At 33.7% G+C, this 19,190-nt stretch overlaps 1 protein-coding gene across 1 annotated transcript; it reads right to left on the bottom strand.

Annotated features, from left to right (window-relative positions):
* Nucleotides 1-276: 276 nt before the first annotated feature.
* snx9a (sorting nexin 9a) lies at nucleotides 277-18,507 on the bottom strand. Its single transcript, XM_051868329.1, has 18 exons — nucleotides 18,231-18,507; nucleotides 15,957-16,043; nucleotides 14,049-14,123; nucleotides 13,354-13,440; nucleotides 9,832-9,928; nucleotides 7,905-8,049; nucleotides 7,728-7,815; nucleotides 7,144-7,269; nucleotides 6,912-7,029; nucleotides 6,309-6,439; nucleotides 5,304-5,407; nucleotides 4,476-4,579; nucleotides 4,296-4,373; nucleotides 4,095-4,171; nucleotides 3,774-3,863; nucleotides 1,500-1,614; nucleotides 1,283-1,374; nucleotides 277-1,183 (listed from the first exon to the last, which is right to left on the bottom strand). Exons 1-18 carry the CDS (start codon nucleotides 18,240-18,242, stop codon nucleotides 1,136-1,138), a joined length of 1,674 nt encoding a protein of 557 aa, XP_051724289.1. The 5' UTR covers nucleotides 18,243-18,507; the 3' UTR covers nucleotides 277-1,135.
* Between the last annotated feature and the right edge of the window lie 683 nt (nucleotides 18,508-19,190).

The following is a 19,190-nucleotide window of genomic DNA, read 5'->3' as shown; positions in this document are numbered from 1 at the left end:
TGCAATTTTCAGTGTTTCCTTTTTTTTTTTTTTGAGGTCACTCACACATAGAGGTCATAAATCTCATTTCCTCATTTTCCTTTCTAACGTCAAAGATTTGTTTCCTCTTTCGAAGAGGAAAAAACTGACTCTGAGCTAGCATAAATACTGGATCATTTCTATCATCTTCTCCACAATGATATTTTTGTTCTTTTGCTTGGATTGCAAAATCAATATTGACACTAGGCCAAAAATGCAGAGCATTACCGACCATCACAACTCTCCCTGCAGACTTGGAAAGGTATAAAGAAAGATTTATTACACACTGGAGGGCTAGTTAAAAACACATTTTATACACTGAGTGTGACAGAGACATTTTAGTTTTGTTTTGCATAGAACATTTTACCACAGGTAAAAGACAGTGTCCTTATTGCTTTTATCCAATACATACCACTTCTAAATCTCTGACATATTTCATTTCACATACTATAAGAAAATGTCAGACAAATTATTCAAGACGTTAATAAACTCCATTTTGGTTTAGAAGGCCCAGTCTGAGCGTATGCATCCCTGAGAGACCTCATTTTACACAGAAAATTAAAAATCTTAATTTGTTAGGGAGTGTTACATTATCTTAAATGACAGTTAAGATTTGAATTTCTCTTGTTCTTGTGAACAAAATATTTGGTTAATGAATAACGTCATATGATGTGCATTGTTTGTTCCCTTATAATCTACATTTTCTATGTCAGTCTAAGTTGAAACATTCTGAGCCCCTAAAGGGACATGGTGATGCTAAAAATATGATAAGGGAGGAAAATGCTTTTGCATTGCAGAAACCTTGAATTCGCTCGCAAAACCTCTGCGTTCCTTCACAAAATCTTTGCGTTCACCCAAGTTATGGAAAAGTTAGGCATTCCCCTGAGAAACTTTGCGTTCGCTCGCAAAAGATTCGACGCAAAGTTTCTCAAGGGAACGCAAAAGCACTGACATGGGTCATTTTTCCTCCTATCTCCTTTTTTTTCATTCACCATGTCCCTTTAGGGGTTCCATAAAAACAAGATGGTTATTTGTGAATTAGCATTAAAAAAGCAAAAGCAGCTTCTTTTCTGATGTTCCAGAGTTTGACGAGTATTGCTGTTTATAGTGCGTCTCCTCACATGGTGGTATACTGACCGAGCGTTTTCTTCAGCTTTTCAGCTATCTATCCAATGAGAACACAGCAGAACGTTACATATATAGTATGCTGCATTACATACATCATGTTTAAGGCGTCCATACAAACCTGAATCCCGCCACTCACCGTTTCATAGAATTTCACCTGTTCCTCCAGATAGAATTGCATGAGTCTGTTGTAGTCATAGATACGGTTGCTATGGAAGTGATTCATCTCCGCTAGAGACACAGATGGTAGGTCTAAGATTACATGTGTGACTAACACTACAATTAAGGACACAGGTTCACATATAAAGGACCACTGTGACAAAGGGTCTTTGATAGACAACACTTTACTAACGTACCTTGCAATGCATAAGACATGGTGCTGAGATTCTTTTCCATAGTGTGTCTATCTTGTGGGCTAATCTTATTCGTTGCCACCAAATGATCAGCCTCTTTCACTTTATCAATGGCAGCCTGAGGAAAACAAAAATGCTTTAAATAGGCTACTAATTTGCTCATGACACAAGCAGTGGGGGTAAGTGTGAGATCATTATTAAAAATACTTCAATTGTGAATTATTTCTACTATTTTTCATTACAAATTATATTCCTAACAGAACAATTTGATAGAAAAGATGCACTGAAAAATAAATGCCAAATTATTGAAATATAATTCATTAATGATAAATATATATTACATATGTAAATTTTTTTTGTCATTTTAAAGTCTTTACTCTCTTAGAAATCTTTAAACAGTTTGTGACATTATTGAACACAGATTTATAAATTCAGAAAAGAAAAAAAAAGCATTTTAGTCATATTTAAAATACGTTTAAATTACATTATGACACACAAAATGGTATAAATTATTTAAATGAAAAACACCCCACCTAACAAAAATATATATTCCAAGAATGTTTTGCTAACGTTCCCATTAAGTTATGAAAATGTTATTTCCGAATGTTACCGGACGTTCAAAACATCCATTTAAAAAAAAAAAAAAAAAAAAATTGTTTTAAAAACGTTTTTTATTAAGAGACGTTATTCGTCTTAAGGGAACATTACATATTATAATTTTGCAAACATTATGGGAACGTTACTTATGATGTCAGGGTTCCCACTCTTTTATGAACACCGGATTCAAGGACTTTTTAAAGTACCTTTGATCTGAGAAAATTATCCCGTAGAGTGTACGAGAGTGGGAGAGAGTGAGTTTGAACGAGAGATGCTGTTTGCAGCTTTCTTATTCCTGCTTTTAACATTTATTTCACATTCCATAAACATTAAAATATAGAGAGAATATAATATACATGAATTTTGCAATTAAATGCAATTATATGGATAAGGTAATTGTTAGGCATTTAAAATATTCTAAATTATTTGTTAATCACCTGTATAGGGAATCTGCAGGGTTTTTAAAAATATATTTTAAGCCTTAAGACTTTTTTTAAGAAAATGAATACTGTATTGGGGGAGATCAGTGTTTATGGAAACATCCTAAATCATAAAATGACTAAAAACAGCGACTTAAACAAGTTTACAGTTTAAATAATACAGGTTTTGAGAACCTGTCTTATAAAATGTATATAAAAATTAATTATAAAAACCTCACATTTGAGCCTTTAAACCATTTTTAAGAAAAGGGATGAGTCAAAATTATAAATTATTATACATATCAATTTAAAATATGATTATACATGATATTCTAGATACCTTATTATTCTACATTTTTTAAAAGCACATTAGCTTCTTATCAATCCACCGGTCAGCATTCACAGCACTGTGTGTTAGCTGTGTAAAATATGGGTCCATCATCGCAAAAACGATGTGGTAAGAAATCGAGTCCCCCCTGGAATCGGGTTTCCTTTAGGACCCCGAGTGATTTTACTGGGTAGTATTTTTAGCGCCTGATTATATTTCCTGCAAAATCACGTTATATTGTTTAAAATGCATTATAATGACCATTAATGTCTTTTAAATGACATGGTTCATATACTAGTATATAACTGAAGCTACAGGTTGTGAAATCAAGCATTTCTCGTTCTTACTGTTTTTTTAGTTAGTTTATGTACTAGCATAGCATATATCTACCCGATTAGCCTGCTAGCTTAGCTTATATTATATTAGGTATGTTTTTTCTTCCAATATCCACTGAAGTTTCAAAACGTTTCTAAACAATGGAAGCCTCACTGAGCCATCGGATTTTATCAAAAATATCTTAATTTGTGTTCCGAAGATGAACGAAGGTCTTACGGGTGTGGAACGACATGAGGGTGAGTAATTAATGACAGAATTTTTTGGGTGAACTAAACCTTTAAGTACTTTCAAGAAGTGTGGAAACCCTGTGATGTTCTCTGAACATTCTGAAACAAGTAGTAACATTTAAAAACATTAGATGATTGTCCAACTAAAACATTCCATGAACGATAAATAATTAATAAATATTGTTTTTGTGCTAAAATTGAGAACATTATTAAGACAGAGATAACTTTGAATGAACATTCTATTAATGTTACTGAAAGAACGTTTGTTCATAACTTTGAGATAACCTTGCATTAGCCAAAGTTCCAAGCACGTTCCCTGTTAGCTGAAAGCTGGGACTAAATGTATTAAAGAAAAAGGTGAAAGGTTTACCTTGTGAACTCCTATTGTGTCAGGGAAGCAGCCCAGTAGTCCCTTGTATTCTGTGTTTGTTTCCAACAGGAAGTGTAGATCTTTTTTTGGCTAAAAAAAAAAAAAGTATCTTATTGAATCCGTAAACAATGGTTTAAACTCATGGATAAAACTAAAAACAGCAATCTCGGATGTTGTTATCATTGGGTAGCCTTGATGGTTACAATTCTATCACATTGTGGAAACAGCAGCAGAGGGTGTAAGGAAACATGCTAATGGCAGAGGTTCAAGGACTGAAGAGATTTTTGAAGTATTTATATTGAGGAAATGTACTTCTGATACCTGTCCTGCAACAATGTCTGCTATTTCCTCATATGTTTTCCCTGTTGCAGTTAATGCTTCTGTCAGAGTTGATTCCCCTGAAAATAAGGTACAAAAAAACCCCATCAACAAACACACGATTAGGTAATCATTAAGTATTAATATTTGAATTGTGAACATGTATATGAGAGCATTTTAATAAATAAAGCTTTAGTTTTTTACTCGGGTATCCACTGGTGTTGAAAACTGATGACAGATTCTGAAATGCTTTTCCAATCTGCCGATACTCCTTTTGCAATGCTGTTAAAAGCAGAAGGTTGTTACTATGGACTAATAGTGATGAAATAATTTTGACCGTAAATTTAAATTTACTGTGGCATTAAGGAAATACGTAAAACTCACGGCCTGTACATCTCTTCCAGTGAAGATGCCCAATAGCCAGTAGTTCTTTAACACTGTTGTCCATAGATCTACTAAACTGGCTGTACGTTTCATACTTCTGCTCCCTACAAATCACATCAAGGCAAGACCATTGTTTATTATATAAATATATTAAATTATAAGAAATTGTAAAAAGTGTATAATGTAATATAATTTGAGGATAGTAAGATTTGTTCTTGAAAGAAGTCACTTATGCTCAACAAGGCTGCATTTATTTTATACAAAAATATGAATACAATTTAAAATAACAGTTTTCAATTTTAATATATTTTGAAGTATAATTAATTGATGGCAATTGATGAATTTTCAGTATCACATGATCCTTCAGAAATCATTCTAATATGTTGTAACAGTTGTGCTGCTTAATATTTTTGTTGAAACTGTGATATTTTTTGATGAACAGAGAGTTCAAAAGAACAGAATTTATTTGAAATAACTTTTTTTTTTGTAAAAAAAAGTCTTTACTGTCACTTTTGATCACTTTAATGCATCCTTGATAAAAGTATTAATATCTTTCAAGAAGAAAAATCTTACTGAACCCAAAATTTGAATGGTAGTATAGATTTTATATAATAATTATAATTATTATTCTTTTGCAATAATTATATATCAAAATATTATACATATATAAATAATATTTTATATTTTTATATAATTCTGAAAAAAAATTTAATGAATTAATTATAGGATAAAAATTTAAGGAGTTAACAGTTGATGATTTTTATTTAATTCAACATTATAAATTAAAAAATAATTGAATTAATTTTAGGAAAAAAACTATTGCCTCACACTTGAGTAAGATCTAACTCTGGCAGCTCTGGATCTATGGTAGAGAAGATTTTCACTCCCACTGTTTCATCTCTCTCTGCTTTCCGCTTCCCTACTTTCCAGTCCTGATAGAAACAACAAAACAATCTTACAACACTCCCTAACTATGCCATGCGGAACTTAGCCAAAAGTTAATATATAACACTGTAGAACACTTCTCAAGGATGTGATCTCAATATCAGCAAACAGATGGCAATACTCAACAGAAGAGGGTTAGTTCACCCAAAAATGAAAATTCTGTCATTTATTACTCACCCTCATGTCGTTCCACACCCATAAGACTTTTATTCATCTTTGGAACACAAATTAAGATATTTTTAATGAAATCAGAGTTTTCTGTCCCTGCATAGACAGTCTACACAACTGACACTTCAAAAAGTTTATAAAGAGATAGTAAATAAACATAAACATTCATCAATTCACACATCAGTTATGGCAAACGGAAGCTCAAGCATGTTTGCTTGACGTGTGAGAACCAATGACGTTCATTCTTGTGTTACGCAGCTCATTTGAGCTTCCGCAAGAGGTTTGTTCTCGTGCATCAAGCAGGTTCAGTTGAGCTTCTGTTTATGTTCTCTGATCAATGTTTATATGTGAATACAAAGCCTAAATCTGCATATCATATTGTGTCTCTTCAGAAAATTAGGTCTAAACCGCTCAATTCATATGGATTAGTTTTACAATCTCTTTATGAACTTTTTGAAGCATCAAAGTGGTAGTAGCATAGGCTGTCTATGGAGGGACAGAAAGCTCTCAGATTTCATCAAAAAGATCTTTATTTGTGTTCCGGAGATGAACAAAAGTCTTAAAGGTGTGGAATGACATGAGGGTGAGTAATTAATGACAGAATTTTTACTTTTGGGTGAACTAACCCTTTAGCTGTTTGTATACGTCGTTTGACTATGCTTTTAAATCAGTATATAAAACTACATATCTATTACTTTACACATATTTAAGCAAATGCACCTTCTCATCTCTGTAGTTAAGGAAGAGCTGGAAAACTTCACTGTTTGAGATCACCGGATGTCGACACATGCGGGACATCCAGCCCTGCAGGCGTTCCATGCGCATTTTGATAAATTCCTCTTCAAATCGGCCTACAGAGGAATGGAAGACAGATGCTAGACAGTCTACCAGCCAAAAACACTTTCTTTGGTAACTAAAGGCCTGTTCACACAAGAACGATAACTATGACGATAACTGTATTAGTGTCCACACCAACGCAATATATCGTTCTGTTTATTTTAAGTACATTGCAGTTTTTGTCATCTGTCTCTTTAAATGCTCGAGCTCTTTAAACCAGGATGGATTCCGACTGGCTGTCAGTGTTTTTATTGTTCATCAACTAGGAAAGAATCATTCTGAAAGTGATATTGTTTATCTGTGCTGTCATCGTTATAGTTGTTGTGTAAACTCTGCTATTCTTTTATATTTAGAACAATTTTTAGAACTTATCGTTATCGTCTTTGGTGTGAACGGGCCTTAAGAAAGTAAACAAAATGGAAGATGGTGCAAGAAGCTGGTCTAAAGTGACCAGAGAGATCACCATTACTTTTCTGCTTTGGTCACCTGTAACTTGTTTGTCAGGCAGACATGGGATGGGTAGAGCACAGGCAAACTTCTCCACAAGCCTTTCATATAACCAGTCAAAGTGTTTGTATCTGTGATTGACAGGTCTGTTTGTAGTCTGAAAAAAATAAAAACCCAGTTAAACAGAAATAATTCAAGACACGTTAGCAAAACAATTACAGTACGTCAATATTATTCAAGCAGTCCTGAGAGGAGTTTCAAAGAAACTTACATTAGGTGTGACCTGGTATTCAATGTAGCTCTTCAGGCCATACATTTTTGAACCTTTTTTGGGATCAGCCACCACACAATCTAACGAAGTTTGTGGATACAGCCATACAGGACCCACCTCTCCAGCCTGCAAAATAAACATTAATCCTTTTTATGAAAGAAATATAAACATGTTAAAGAGATAGTTCACCCAAAAATGAAAATTTTGTCATAATTTATTCATCCTCAAGTTGTTCCAAACCTGTAAGAGTTTCTTTCTTCTGTTGAACACAAAAGAAGATATTTTGAAGAATGTTGGTAACCAGACCGTTGATGGTAGCCATTGACTTCCATAGTAATTTTTTTCCTACTATGGAAGTCAATGGCTACTGTTAACTGTCTGGTTACCAACATTCTTCAAAATATCTTCCTTCAAAATATCTTCCTCATACGAGTTTGGAACAACATAAAGGTGAAAAATGATAACAGAATTTTCATTTTTGGATGAACTAACCCTTTAATATGTCACATGTTGTTTGATTATTCTGTTATCCAGACTATCTTCTGGCATGGAATCAAATCACATGACAAAGTCAAATAACTTGCATAAATTGGCAGTCTGTCATTTCCTTTAACTATGTGCTTGGTAAGCAGAAACAGCTCTGGATTTGGGGTCTTGGAGAACCCTGGAAACCTATGGGAAAAGATGAGATGAGCATTTTTAAAGTTTTTTTTTTTTTATTAAATGTTATTATGGTAAAAAATCCAGAACTAAAATATTACTTGTTGAGAGAGATTTTCATTGTAGAGTGACCCCCGCCTCGCTGCATCGTTCCGCCCTCTTCCACCTGGGAACCTCCATAACCGCCTGTTGACTTTCCATCATCTGAGTCATCGTCCCATTCCTCATCAAAAGAATAGACAGAACCTACGATCACGTGACACAACAAATCGTCATCATATACAGTAACAGAATAACAAACTGAAAAATGCAGGATGGATTCTTGTTGGCTGTTTTTATCATTCATCAGCTGGAAAAGATCGTTCTGAAAGTGATTCCAATGATATAGTTTCTCTGTCGTTATCATTACAGTTGTTGTGTCTAAAGAGATTGCATAAAAATATGCTAAAGTGTACTTATTTTTCACAAGGGTATTCATACTGGAATGCATGTGGAGGGGCCAGAAAAGGATCTGCTTCCTTGTGCAAATGTGAATATATCACTCTCAGCTTATTTCAGCATATTTCAGAACAACTATAACAGGCAACAACAAAGGCAACTGTAGATGATTGCCCTACTGAAGTTGCCCAGTTACTTCCACATATAATACTTGGCTACCTCAGTTGATAAAGAGCTTTATCTATGGCGTGCTAAAAGATCTTGATAAATTAGAGAAAGTTCAAAGTCCTCAAAACCAAGCAGATGTTTTTTTTAGAACACATGACTTAGAGCTGACAGTAAAACAACAAAGCATCTGTTACAGAATTTACATGTGCCCAAATAAGAAACACTTTCACATAGGAGGAAGTTAAACTTGAGTTTGGTTATATACTACCATTCAAAAGTCTGAGGTTGGTAAGATTTTAAAGGAGTCCTTGATTATGATTTCACTTTTTTAACTTTAGTTAGTGTGTAATGTTGCTGTTTGAGCATAAACAACATCTGGAAGAGTTACGACGCTCAAAGTTCAATGCAAAGGGAGATATTTTCTTTTACAGAAATCACTTTTTAAGGTCTACAACAAACGGCTGCTAGGGACTACAACGAGCTTCTTCCCGGGTTGGTGGCATCACAAACACCAAAATTTACATAAACCCTGCCCCCGAGAACACACAACAAAGGGGGTGAGGCCATGTTGGGCTGCTTTAGAGAAGAGGAAGAGTTGTAGTAGAGTGTTGTTACCATGCCATCATTTTTACGCCGGACTGCTTCACAAACGAGGGTCAATTCAACGCTGGATATGCACAAAAGATTAACATGACAGCACATGCTAGTTGATGAGTTGAATCAACTCCACAGCAACTACATAAATTTATCCACTAACCATTCAGAAACATCCAGTTTCATTCTAAAAGTTGTAACTTCTTCCTGAATCTCTAAATCAGTGTCCGACTCCGGTTTGAACAATGTAAGGCTGAACACTGTTACTAACAATCATCATTTTGACTGCGTGAGATTCTCCAGCTTTGTTGTTGTTGAGCAACTGAAGCATGAGCTGTAAAACTCCGCCTTCTTTTAGAAAGGGAGCAGCAGCTCATTTGCATTTAAAGGGACACACAAAAACAGCGTGTTTTTGCTCACACCAAAATGGGGCAAATTTGACAAGCTATAATAAATGATCTGTGGGGTATTTTGAGCTGAAACTTCACAGACACATTCTGGGGACACCAGAGACTTGTATTACATCTTGTAAAAAGGGGCATAATAGGTCCCCTTTAAACAGTTGTGCTGCTTAGTTTAAAAGCATAGCATTTACCCATCCATTCTCCATACTGATTATCCTTCGCAGGATAATTTATTTTTGTAACTATAAATGTTGTTACAGTCAGTTCTGATCAATTTAATGCCTTCTTGCTGAATAAAAGTTGTTGTTTTTTTTAATTACTGTCCCCAAACTTTTGAACGGTATTATAGATAGTTATAGACAGATAATCATAAAGATAAAGGTAATGTTTAATGGAGGTTGTACTGTAAATATTTTCCTTTTACCATTATTGCCTGCTGGTTCCTGTTCAGTGTTCCAGTTGTCCACAGGGTTGTTGTTGGACCATGTTGTGGCAGTCCAAGCCTCATTTCCATTAACCCCCTAAATAAAATACAACATTAAATCATTATTTTAAACAAATCCATGCTGACCCTCAAGACATTTTATTTATCAAGGCCTTTTCTACATAGTGACGTTGCCTAAACGATGTTACATTGAGCTTAAAGTGGATTCTATCAGCTCCTTCCCACAATCCCCTACCAACACCTGTGCTGGAATTATTCCTCACTTGGCCCATTTGAATATAAAGCATATGCTCAAATTATGAATATCCAAATTTAACTACAATTTAAGGAACATTCTTTTTCAGGCTCCATCAATCTCACAACTAGGTTTAGATTACAGCGATTAACTCTTTCTGGGTTGGCCATATAACACTTGAAGCACATCCAAAATGCAGCTGCCTCATATTCAAATATTCACTCACATAATATTTGCTTGTGTATCTCCATTTGCTCCATAACACAATGTCTGACCTATAACATACAAAACAAGCTGGCCCTGTCACCTAAAACAAGCACACTCTTGACCATAAAGGTTTTTTTATAGGCATTTATGGTTCCATGCAGAACTTTTAACATTCTTGGAACCTTTCCATTGCACAAAATGTTCTTTATAGTAGAAAAGAGTTCTTCAGATTATTCAAATATTCTTTACACTAAGAAAAAAAAGGGTTTTTTTTTTAGAACTGTACATGATTTGAATATGTAGACACTCAGTGTAAGCACATGCTCTAGAACAAATTAGAAAAACTATTTGAATTACCAGTGTAAAACAACATTAATGAGAATCTAACTGCCATTTTAGAGATTTGAAAAGCCATTTAGCCATTTTAGACAAATGAACTGAATATAAAAGGTATAAAAATATAGTTCTTTCAAATTGTCCACTGAAAAAAAGGCCTGGATTTGCTTTAAAAACTAAAAGGCTCTTGAGTTTGTCACAGTCCATTAGTCTAAGACCTAATGGCCAATTCCATCAATAGACCTGACCTTGATGCTGCTAAAGACTAACATCTAGCAAAGCAAAACCATTTTTCTTGCTTCCTGGCCTCACCAATTAAGACCGTCTATACCATTTTCCTTGAGCACAACGTTACTGATGTGTTTATCGTTATTAGTACTTTGGAGTTGTGGATCGGTCTAAAGTCATAGAAGGTTGATGTAAACATTAAGTTGTTAGATACGTCTTTTCACCACTTGTACCATTTGCTCAATTTTCCTGCAAGGGTGCTTGTACTCAAGATACACTTGACCAGCTTCATCCCATGGAGATAAATGCACTATATGAACATCCAATGTGTAAAGTCTACCGCCGGAGCCCCTTGTATATTTATAGTAAATTGAATTTAATCACAAACTTGTAAGTATTCACCCTTAAATTTTGTCTGCATCGCATCACTCAAATATATATATATATATATATATATATATATATATATATATAAAGATCAATCAATCAAGAACAACAAACTTATATATATATATATATATATATATAAAAATTAGGGGTGTAACGGTACATGCATTCGTCACGAACCGTCACGGTTCAATGATTGCAGTCAAGCGACGAATACAGTCAGTCACAGCCGATCCACATTCAAATCCAGAAGGGGTACACGCGGTAATGCAAAGCTGTTTGCTCACCACCACAACAGGAAAAAGCGCAGAAGAAGAACAGATGCTCTATACATAGATACGTAAACTAGTGTTTCAAATGCGGAAAGACATCAATAAAACAGTTTGAGAATAATATCTCATGTATCATTACATTTACCTCAGGCAAGTCATTTAGTGTCCACAGCATGTTAGTTCACTAGAGAAATGAACTCTAGAGGGAGCATTTCACTGAATATATGCAATATATTAGCTTATATATTCATAATATCTTAATTATTTAATATATGTTTAAATAAATTCGTCATGAAAACAAGTTATGACAGTAACTGTGCAAATGACTATATTTGAATATAAAGTTGAAAAATAATTTTATAATTAGATTTAGAAGTGAATGCAAAACCTGTGCAATTTACATGTTTTTTGAGTGTTGATTATTATATCTAAAAATAAATAGCAACTGAAATTAATAGTTTGGGCTCTGCTGTTAATTGTAACCTTTAATATTATAGTAATATGCCATAAAGGCCTCCCTGTGTATTTATAGCATTAGCTGAGATAGATTTTTTTTATCCTTAAAAAATGTTAATTATAATTGAATTCATTTAAAGAGAGAGACACAATTTTTTTGAATAAACCGCTGTTTAATAAAAAAGAAAAAGAAAAAAATAAGTAATTTTATGTTTAGTTTTTTTGTCCAAGGTACGTACCAAACTGTCAAGTTAAAAATTTTAGTTAATAAAATAAAAATGAACCAATAGTTTAAAGTATATATATATTTTTAATATTTATATGTAATATATTTTATAATTTTTAGATTATTCATTAAATATAGATTTTGTAAAAAAAATAAATAAATAAAAAACAACAAAACAACAACAACAAAAAACATCTTCATACATTTATATTTGTCTACCAGACTAATATAAATAATTTAAGCATAAACCTTTCAATTAAAATGCTAGTAAGCTCATGAGGGACTTAAATTTGAATAAATGTGTCCAAATTTTAACTTAAAGGCCCGGTTTCACAGACAGGGCTTAGATTAAGCTAGGATTAGGCCTTAGTTCAATTATGATATTTAAGTAGCTGTTATAAACATACCTTAGAAAAAACATTACTGATGTGCATCTTAAGACAAAACAATGGCACTGACATATTTTAAGATATGTCAGTCTAAGTTGTTTTTAGGTAAGACAGCTCAAACATGCATTTTAGTCTGGGTCTAACTTAACCCTTGTCTGTGAAACAATAGGATATGGTGTATAATTCACTGATAAAAAGTTAATTGTTAGGCATTGTCTGCATTTTATCCTACCAAATTGGTGATGGTGAACCTGGACCAAGAATAATGCTGAGATAGATGTCACTTTCATCTATCTGCAGACTGCCGAACATTTAAACACTATTACATGCACACTGATGCTGTGCACGACACAAAGTGAGTACATCTGACAACCTTCTAAGACAAAGAGAGGGGGAGAGAGCAAGAGAGAGACGGGGAAAGATGCTACAATGAATGAGGCCCATTTACTCTCATTCTCCTGCTTCCACAGCAAATGGATTTCAACTGCAGATGACACATAGGGCCTTTGTGCATGCTATGCTCACCAGAACTCATCAAATGAGTGGGTATTTCTAGTAAAAGGTGTCTGTGAAAAGGAGGAAGAAAAACTTCTATTTGAATAGTGTGTTTGTGGCTACTTAGTGAGAGCTGCTTTACATTTCTTTTGAGGAACTGTGGAACATCATGCAGATACTGTTACTCATATAGTAGCATATTAAACATTTGAGCTAGAATTTCATATAGTACATGCTTACAACTTACAAATGGTTTAGTTGATACGGTACCTTAGTGTTTGCTGAGCTGTTGTTGTAACCTTGATAGTGAGCATCAACGTGCTGCGTCGCTGATGCTTGTGTGGAACCATGGTTGACCTGCAAACATTATAATATACTCATGAATATATATTTATAAAAAAGTAACCTGGTATATGTAAAAAGGGTAAATATGAATTAATGTATATTTTTGCCATACCCAGTCCATGCCTTTTGCTTATGCATGTATAACTCTTTTTCAGTCTAATGTCATTACATTTGAGGCATGCTGACTGTGTATCTACAAGAAGGCCACACTGGGTGTAAGTATCTTTGTAATTATGGTATGAAGATAGACCTACTGCACAGAATGTGTGGGAATATTCTCCATATGGAGTAAAAGTATGCCAAAAACATAATTAAACCTTTAATCAGTTACATTTTAGATCTTCTAATTAGGCTACAGCTCAGGAAACACACATACATTAATTGTTTTCCTTGATTCTATGGAAGGAAAAATTCAAAGTAATCTGAATCATTTCCCTAGAAATTCCCTGGAAAGCTTTTTATTATTAAATCAGCTCAGTGATGAGGTCTAGATAGTAGAGTTTGCTTTCACTTTGCCCTTCCCCTCTCTGAGTTCTAAAAATAATCTCACACACTTTTCTCATTTCATCTAATGCTCTGTATAAGAGGAAAAAAGGCTGATAGTAGGGTGTTTTTTTTACCTCAATATAGTCCTCTGGCACCAGGCCTACATTTCCTCTGGAATTCCGAGCCTCTACCCAGCCACCGCCTACATTCTACATTAATAATAAAAAAAAAAAATAAAATATATATATATATATATATATATACAGTAAAAACAGTAACAGTGTGAGATATTACTACAGTTTTAAATACCTGTTTTGTATTAATATATTTTAAAATGCAATTTATTCCTGTGATGGCAAAGCTTAATTTTCAGCATCATTACCCTAGTGGAAAAAAAAAATGTACTGAAATGTATTTGAAATACATTTATTTTCTGTTAAGTATACTACAAATACATTTAAATATTTATGCGCTAAATAAAAATACCCTGCAATTGTGCTTTTGGTATATTAAACTGGTATACTTCAAGTCTGCTAAATTGGAACAACTAATTTTGTACTTAATGCACTTTAATTGTGCAGAAGTAGTGTTGAGGTCCAACTAAAGATATACTTCAGTATATCTGATTGTACTAAAGTGAAACTATTGCAAGTATACTTTAGGTACACTTTAAATACTCTGCCCGGCCAAAAAAAAAATTGGATTTCAATAGGCAAATACTTAAGAATCTATGAATGGATCATTATTACAGTGATTATTATGTTTCTAGCATGTTTTATGTTTGGCAACAATTTTTTTAACCCTTAGAGATGGAATGTGAGCTTTTCATTTCTTAAACAACCATGTAGGAAGACACATCATGGCCATATTCCAGGATGACAATGTCAAGATTCACCAGGGTTAAAATTGTGAAAGAATGGTTCAGAGAGCATGAAGAATCATTTTCACACATGAATTGGCACCTTAAATTCATTAAAAGTCTTTGGGATGTGCTGGAATAGACTTTACAGAGTGCTCACCTCTTGCATTGTCAATACAAGATCTTGGCCAAAAATAGATGCACCTCTTGATGGAAATAACATCACAACATTTATTTCCATCAAGATGTGCATCATTTTTTGGTCAAGATCTTGTATTGACAATACAAGAGGTGAGCACTCTGTAAAGTCTATTTCAGCACATCCCAAAGACTTTTAATGAATTTAAGGTGCCAATTCATGTGTGAAAATGATTCCTCATGTTCACTCCCAACAATTTTCTTGACTGGAATATGGCCATGATACATCTTAATACATGGTTGTTTAAGAAATAAAAAGCTACACACTCCATCTTTTAGGGTTAAAAGAACCGTTGCCAAACATATAACACACTAGAAAAATAATAATTACTTTAATAATGATCCAATCATAGACTCTTAAGTATTTGCCTATTAAATTTTTTTTTTTGGGTGTATCTTGCATTTAAAGATCATACAATCCTTATTATTAATAGTGATAATAAAGCACTTTTTAAGCATAATATTAAGAAATGTGCAATAACAAAGTACTCTAAATAAAGTTTAATTATAATTTTATATAAGTAAGTCTTAAGTGATATGTCAATAAATACGTTAATGGATTTGAAGTATACTTAGTATGAAATAAATGTATTTTAGATAGATTCTGGTACTCCAGTCTTCAGTGCCACATGATCCTACAAAAATCATTCTAATATGCTGATTTGGAAACATTGATTATTTTTATCAATGTTGAAAACAGATGCTGCTTAATATTTTTTTGAAAGACGCGATACAGCATTTTTTGTAACAACGTACAAGACATTATCTGTTAAAGACATTTCCTTTAACCCTAAACACAGCACAATGCAATGCAAATACGGGGAAAACACCTTTCCTTCATATTAACACAGTACATTGGGCATTATTTTAAGTGTACTGACCTCAGCTTTTGAACGTATATATATATATATATATATATACACACACACACACACACACATACACAGCCAAGTGCCTATCTTGAAACATTAGTGCTGATCCTCACCTGGTTAGTGATCGTGAGTATTTCACCTTCTTGAACAGTCAGCTCATTGTTGCCAGGCTCAGCGGTGAAGTCATATAATACCTGAGCCTGAACACAAAGCCCACAGCAAACATATGTGTAACACAGAACAGTAATGGCATTAATATTTCAGTATGGCACGGCTAAAACTTTCACTTCTGTGTGTTTTGATACTGAAAAACATTCCTAAGACTAATAAGCTTCAGTCTAATTCTCTGTGTAGGCTAAATGTGTAATGTTATATCAAATTATTAAATAAAACTCTACAGTGCTGCTGTAGGTGATTCTTCATCAACTCCAAGAATAATATAAACACGTCCATTTTTGATAATGCATCTACGCTGTTCCCGAATGAGAATATTATGATGAAACACATTTGTTCACAGCAACGTCACCTAAACTTCCACATTCAAATCCATCTTACTACATGCTGGAAGATTTTATACCCTCATTTCTGCATATGAGGGCTCTTCCACATAACCAACCACCACACAACACAGCCAACGTGTAACCAAAACAATAAAACTGGTTTTCTGGGTCAAACCACCTCTAACCAAGTTCATCTTTCATATTTAGTGTGCCAAGTGTTTATCCATACCAAAAGGACACGTTTACTTGAATGCTAATGCTGACAAATCATTGTACACTGAATGACATATTCCCTTGGGTTCTGTTACTGCAGGATGCACCATGTTCCTGTTCACAGCAATAAGGTCAGCTAACTGTTGGTGTACTTTTGACTCAGAAACTGCATATATTGCCCATAAATGCTATTTAAGCAGAGACAGAGTTTTGCTATTACGTTATTTTTTTCAAGTTGAGTTTGGTTCCATTTTAAGAGATGCATTTTCAAAACTCTTAGTACTAATTCCCCAACATATTATTCAAAGAGATAGAGAACTTGCAATAGCAACACAGAGCAGAAACTAATCAATTGACTTTGTGTACGAGAAATGCCAAAGAGGTGGACATGGGCCCCACTGAAAGGATGGAGACTGATGTATCAAATAAAGTCTGGCCCTCTTTTTACAGCAATCCAGTCTGAAAAGGTCAACTACAGTATCAATTCAGTCATACTGTAAGATCATTTTGTAAAGAAAACTAGTAAGTCTGTAGGCTACACTGCAAAAAGTTGTAAATGAATCAAAAGATTATTTGAGTATGTTTTACGAGACAAGTAAATCATACACCAATTTGTTTTGTGTATATAGTAGTAAAAATACTCAATACAATAGTGCAAGCACTTACTTGCTTCAAAGTGCTTACAATATAATTTATAGTCCCCGCACACGTCACAATAATCTTGTGTTTTGACTCTGTGGATACATACACAACTCTAATGAAAGCAGAAAAACAGGTTTTGAATCAAATCCAAGCTGTAATCAGTTTGGAATGTTGTATCACTGTATATGAGTTCCCCTATAATATTTCACTATGTTGAAAACCTTTAGAAAAGAAAAAACACCTTCAGCAATTCCTGTACATCATGACATAATTATCACGTATTCCCTGACACCCCATGCTCCAAATAGAGTTACAAAAAGCACATACTTTATTGTTTATATTCTAGTTTAATGTGTTCTAGTTCAGTTTGTTGCAGCAACGATTCAGCGCATAAACCCAAGTCATTTAACCTAAATATAATTTGAATTTACATTAAATAATACTAAAATCCAGTTTCTGTCGGCTGAAACTTTTTGGACATTTTGATAAAACGCTATTTTGTGATCATAATTATATTCTACGTTACATATTTTCATTACGTCGTTAGTATTTCTAATATTGTGCGCTGTTATAGTAACTTTCAGTCCCTAACACGGATTCAGTCCGATTCGTGAATGAATTGTCAAACTGGTTATGTGTACCAGTTTAAACGATTCATTGAAAAGATCCGACTCAATAGAACAATTCGTTCGTTCGTTTAGCAAACAGTGCAGTACTTTACAGTTCATATAAGTCTCAAGACCAGCAAAATGACCTATTAACTAATTTACCACAGGTTTCTCTTGCTAACTAATAAACCCATTTCATAAGAATTCGTTTCATGGAAATACAATTCTTTAGGCTACTGACATTATGCTAATAATTTTAGTGTAAAATGCAGTGTATTATATAAAGTACACCGATGAATTATGTCTAAAACGACAAATATGTCTAAATGCAACATGAATTATCGATTACTCGCTTGTAGTCCCTACAAATGCGCCACAGTCATTTCATTAGTAGTGTCCATCCCAGTTTTATGCCAAAACTTACCTTCACTGCCATCGTGGTATCAATAATTTAATCACCATTAACATGCGATATGAGCTCTTAAAATAAACAAACGTGATAAAAACAAACCTTTCTGTCCCTAAATAAATCGAAAATTACGCGTTTGTTTTTGTGTTATGTAGCAGTGAACGCTCTCGATTAGCAAAACATAGCTCGATAAAATCCAGTTATCTGACCCATAAAACGAGCTATGGGCGTTGAAAATGTAGATGTTTCGTCCTCTTTCCCTAACTCAAACCCGGAAAACTTCAGCACATTGGCCTCAAAATGTATGACTTATTGAGCTGTCAGAGCAGCTCTTCCTCCAACTCACACACACACACCGCCCAGTAAAGCTCAAGTAAACAACAGAGACATTATGCAATGAAACATTGGATTTCAGCATTTATTCAAATTTTGTAAAAATGTATCAGATATTTAAATTATTATTGTTTTTAATATTATTATTAGTTTAATTATAAACTCAATTAGGTTTAATTTGAAATCCATGTTTTGTAGCAATGAAACATTGTTTGTGACAGTGCTGAGGCGAGTCAGAGCAGGTTTGCTGAAGGAACGACTTCTTCAGAAACAGGACTTCACTATCACTGCCACTCTATACAGATAAAGAAGGAATGGTGGAGAGAAAAAATAGAAAATATAAGTAAAGAACTGCACCAAATATGTGTACATCCATGGTGAGGTACGATTGCCATCTACTGGTCTTAAAAGGTAAAGTCAATCCAATGCTTTTTTTTTTTGCATTTATTTCATAATAAATACAGAAAAAACAATAATATTGTGAAATATTATTACAATTTAAAATTATGGTTTTCTATTTTAATATACTTTAAAATATAATTTATTTCTGTGATGCAAAGCTGAATTTTCAGCATCATTACTCCAGTCTTCAGTGTCACATGATCCTTTTAAATTGTAATAATATTTCACAATATTATTGTT

The sequence above is a fragment of the Ctenopharyngodon idella genome, chromosome 17 (genome assembly GCF_019924925.1).
Source record: "Ctenopharyngodon idella isolate HZGC_01 chromosome 17, HZGC01, whole genome shotgun sequence".
Lineage (NCBI taxonomy): Eukaryota > Metazoa > Chordata > Actinopteri > Cypriniformes > Xenocyprididae > Ctenopharyngodon > Ctenopharyngodon idella.
This window is presented reverse-complemented; position numbering and strand designations above follow the sequence as displayed.

What these genes read in the sequence shown, in the direction of transcription:
- snx9a (XM_051868329.1), bottom strand. An exon ending in CTGGAAGAGATGTACAGGCC is followed by an intron (nt 4,374 to 4,475) that starts GTGAGTTTTACG and finishes TGCTTTTAACAG; the next exon opens with CATTGCAAAAGGAGTATCGG. An exon ending in ACACAATAGGAGTTCACAAG is followed by an intron (nt 1,615 to 3,773) that starts GTAAACCTTTCA and finishes TGTTTTCCTCAG; the next exon opens with GCTGCCATTGATAAAGTGAA.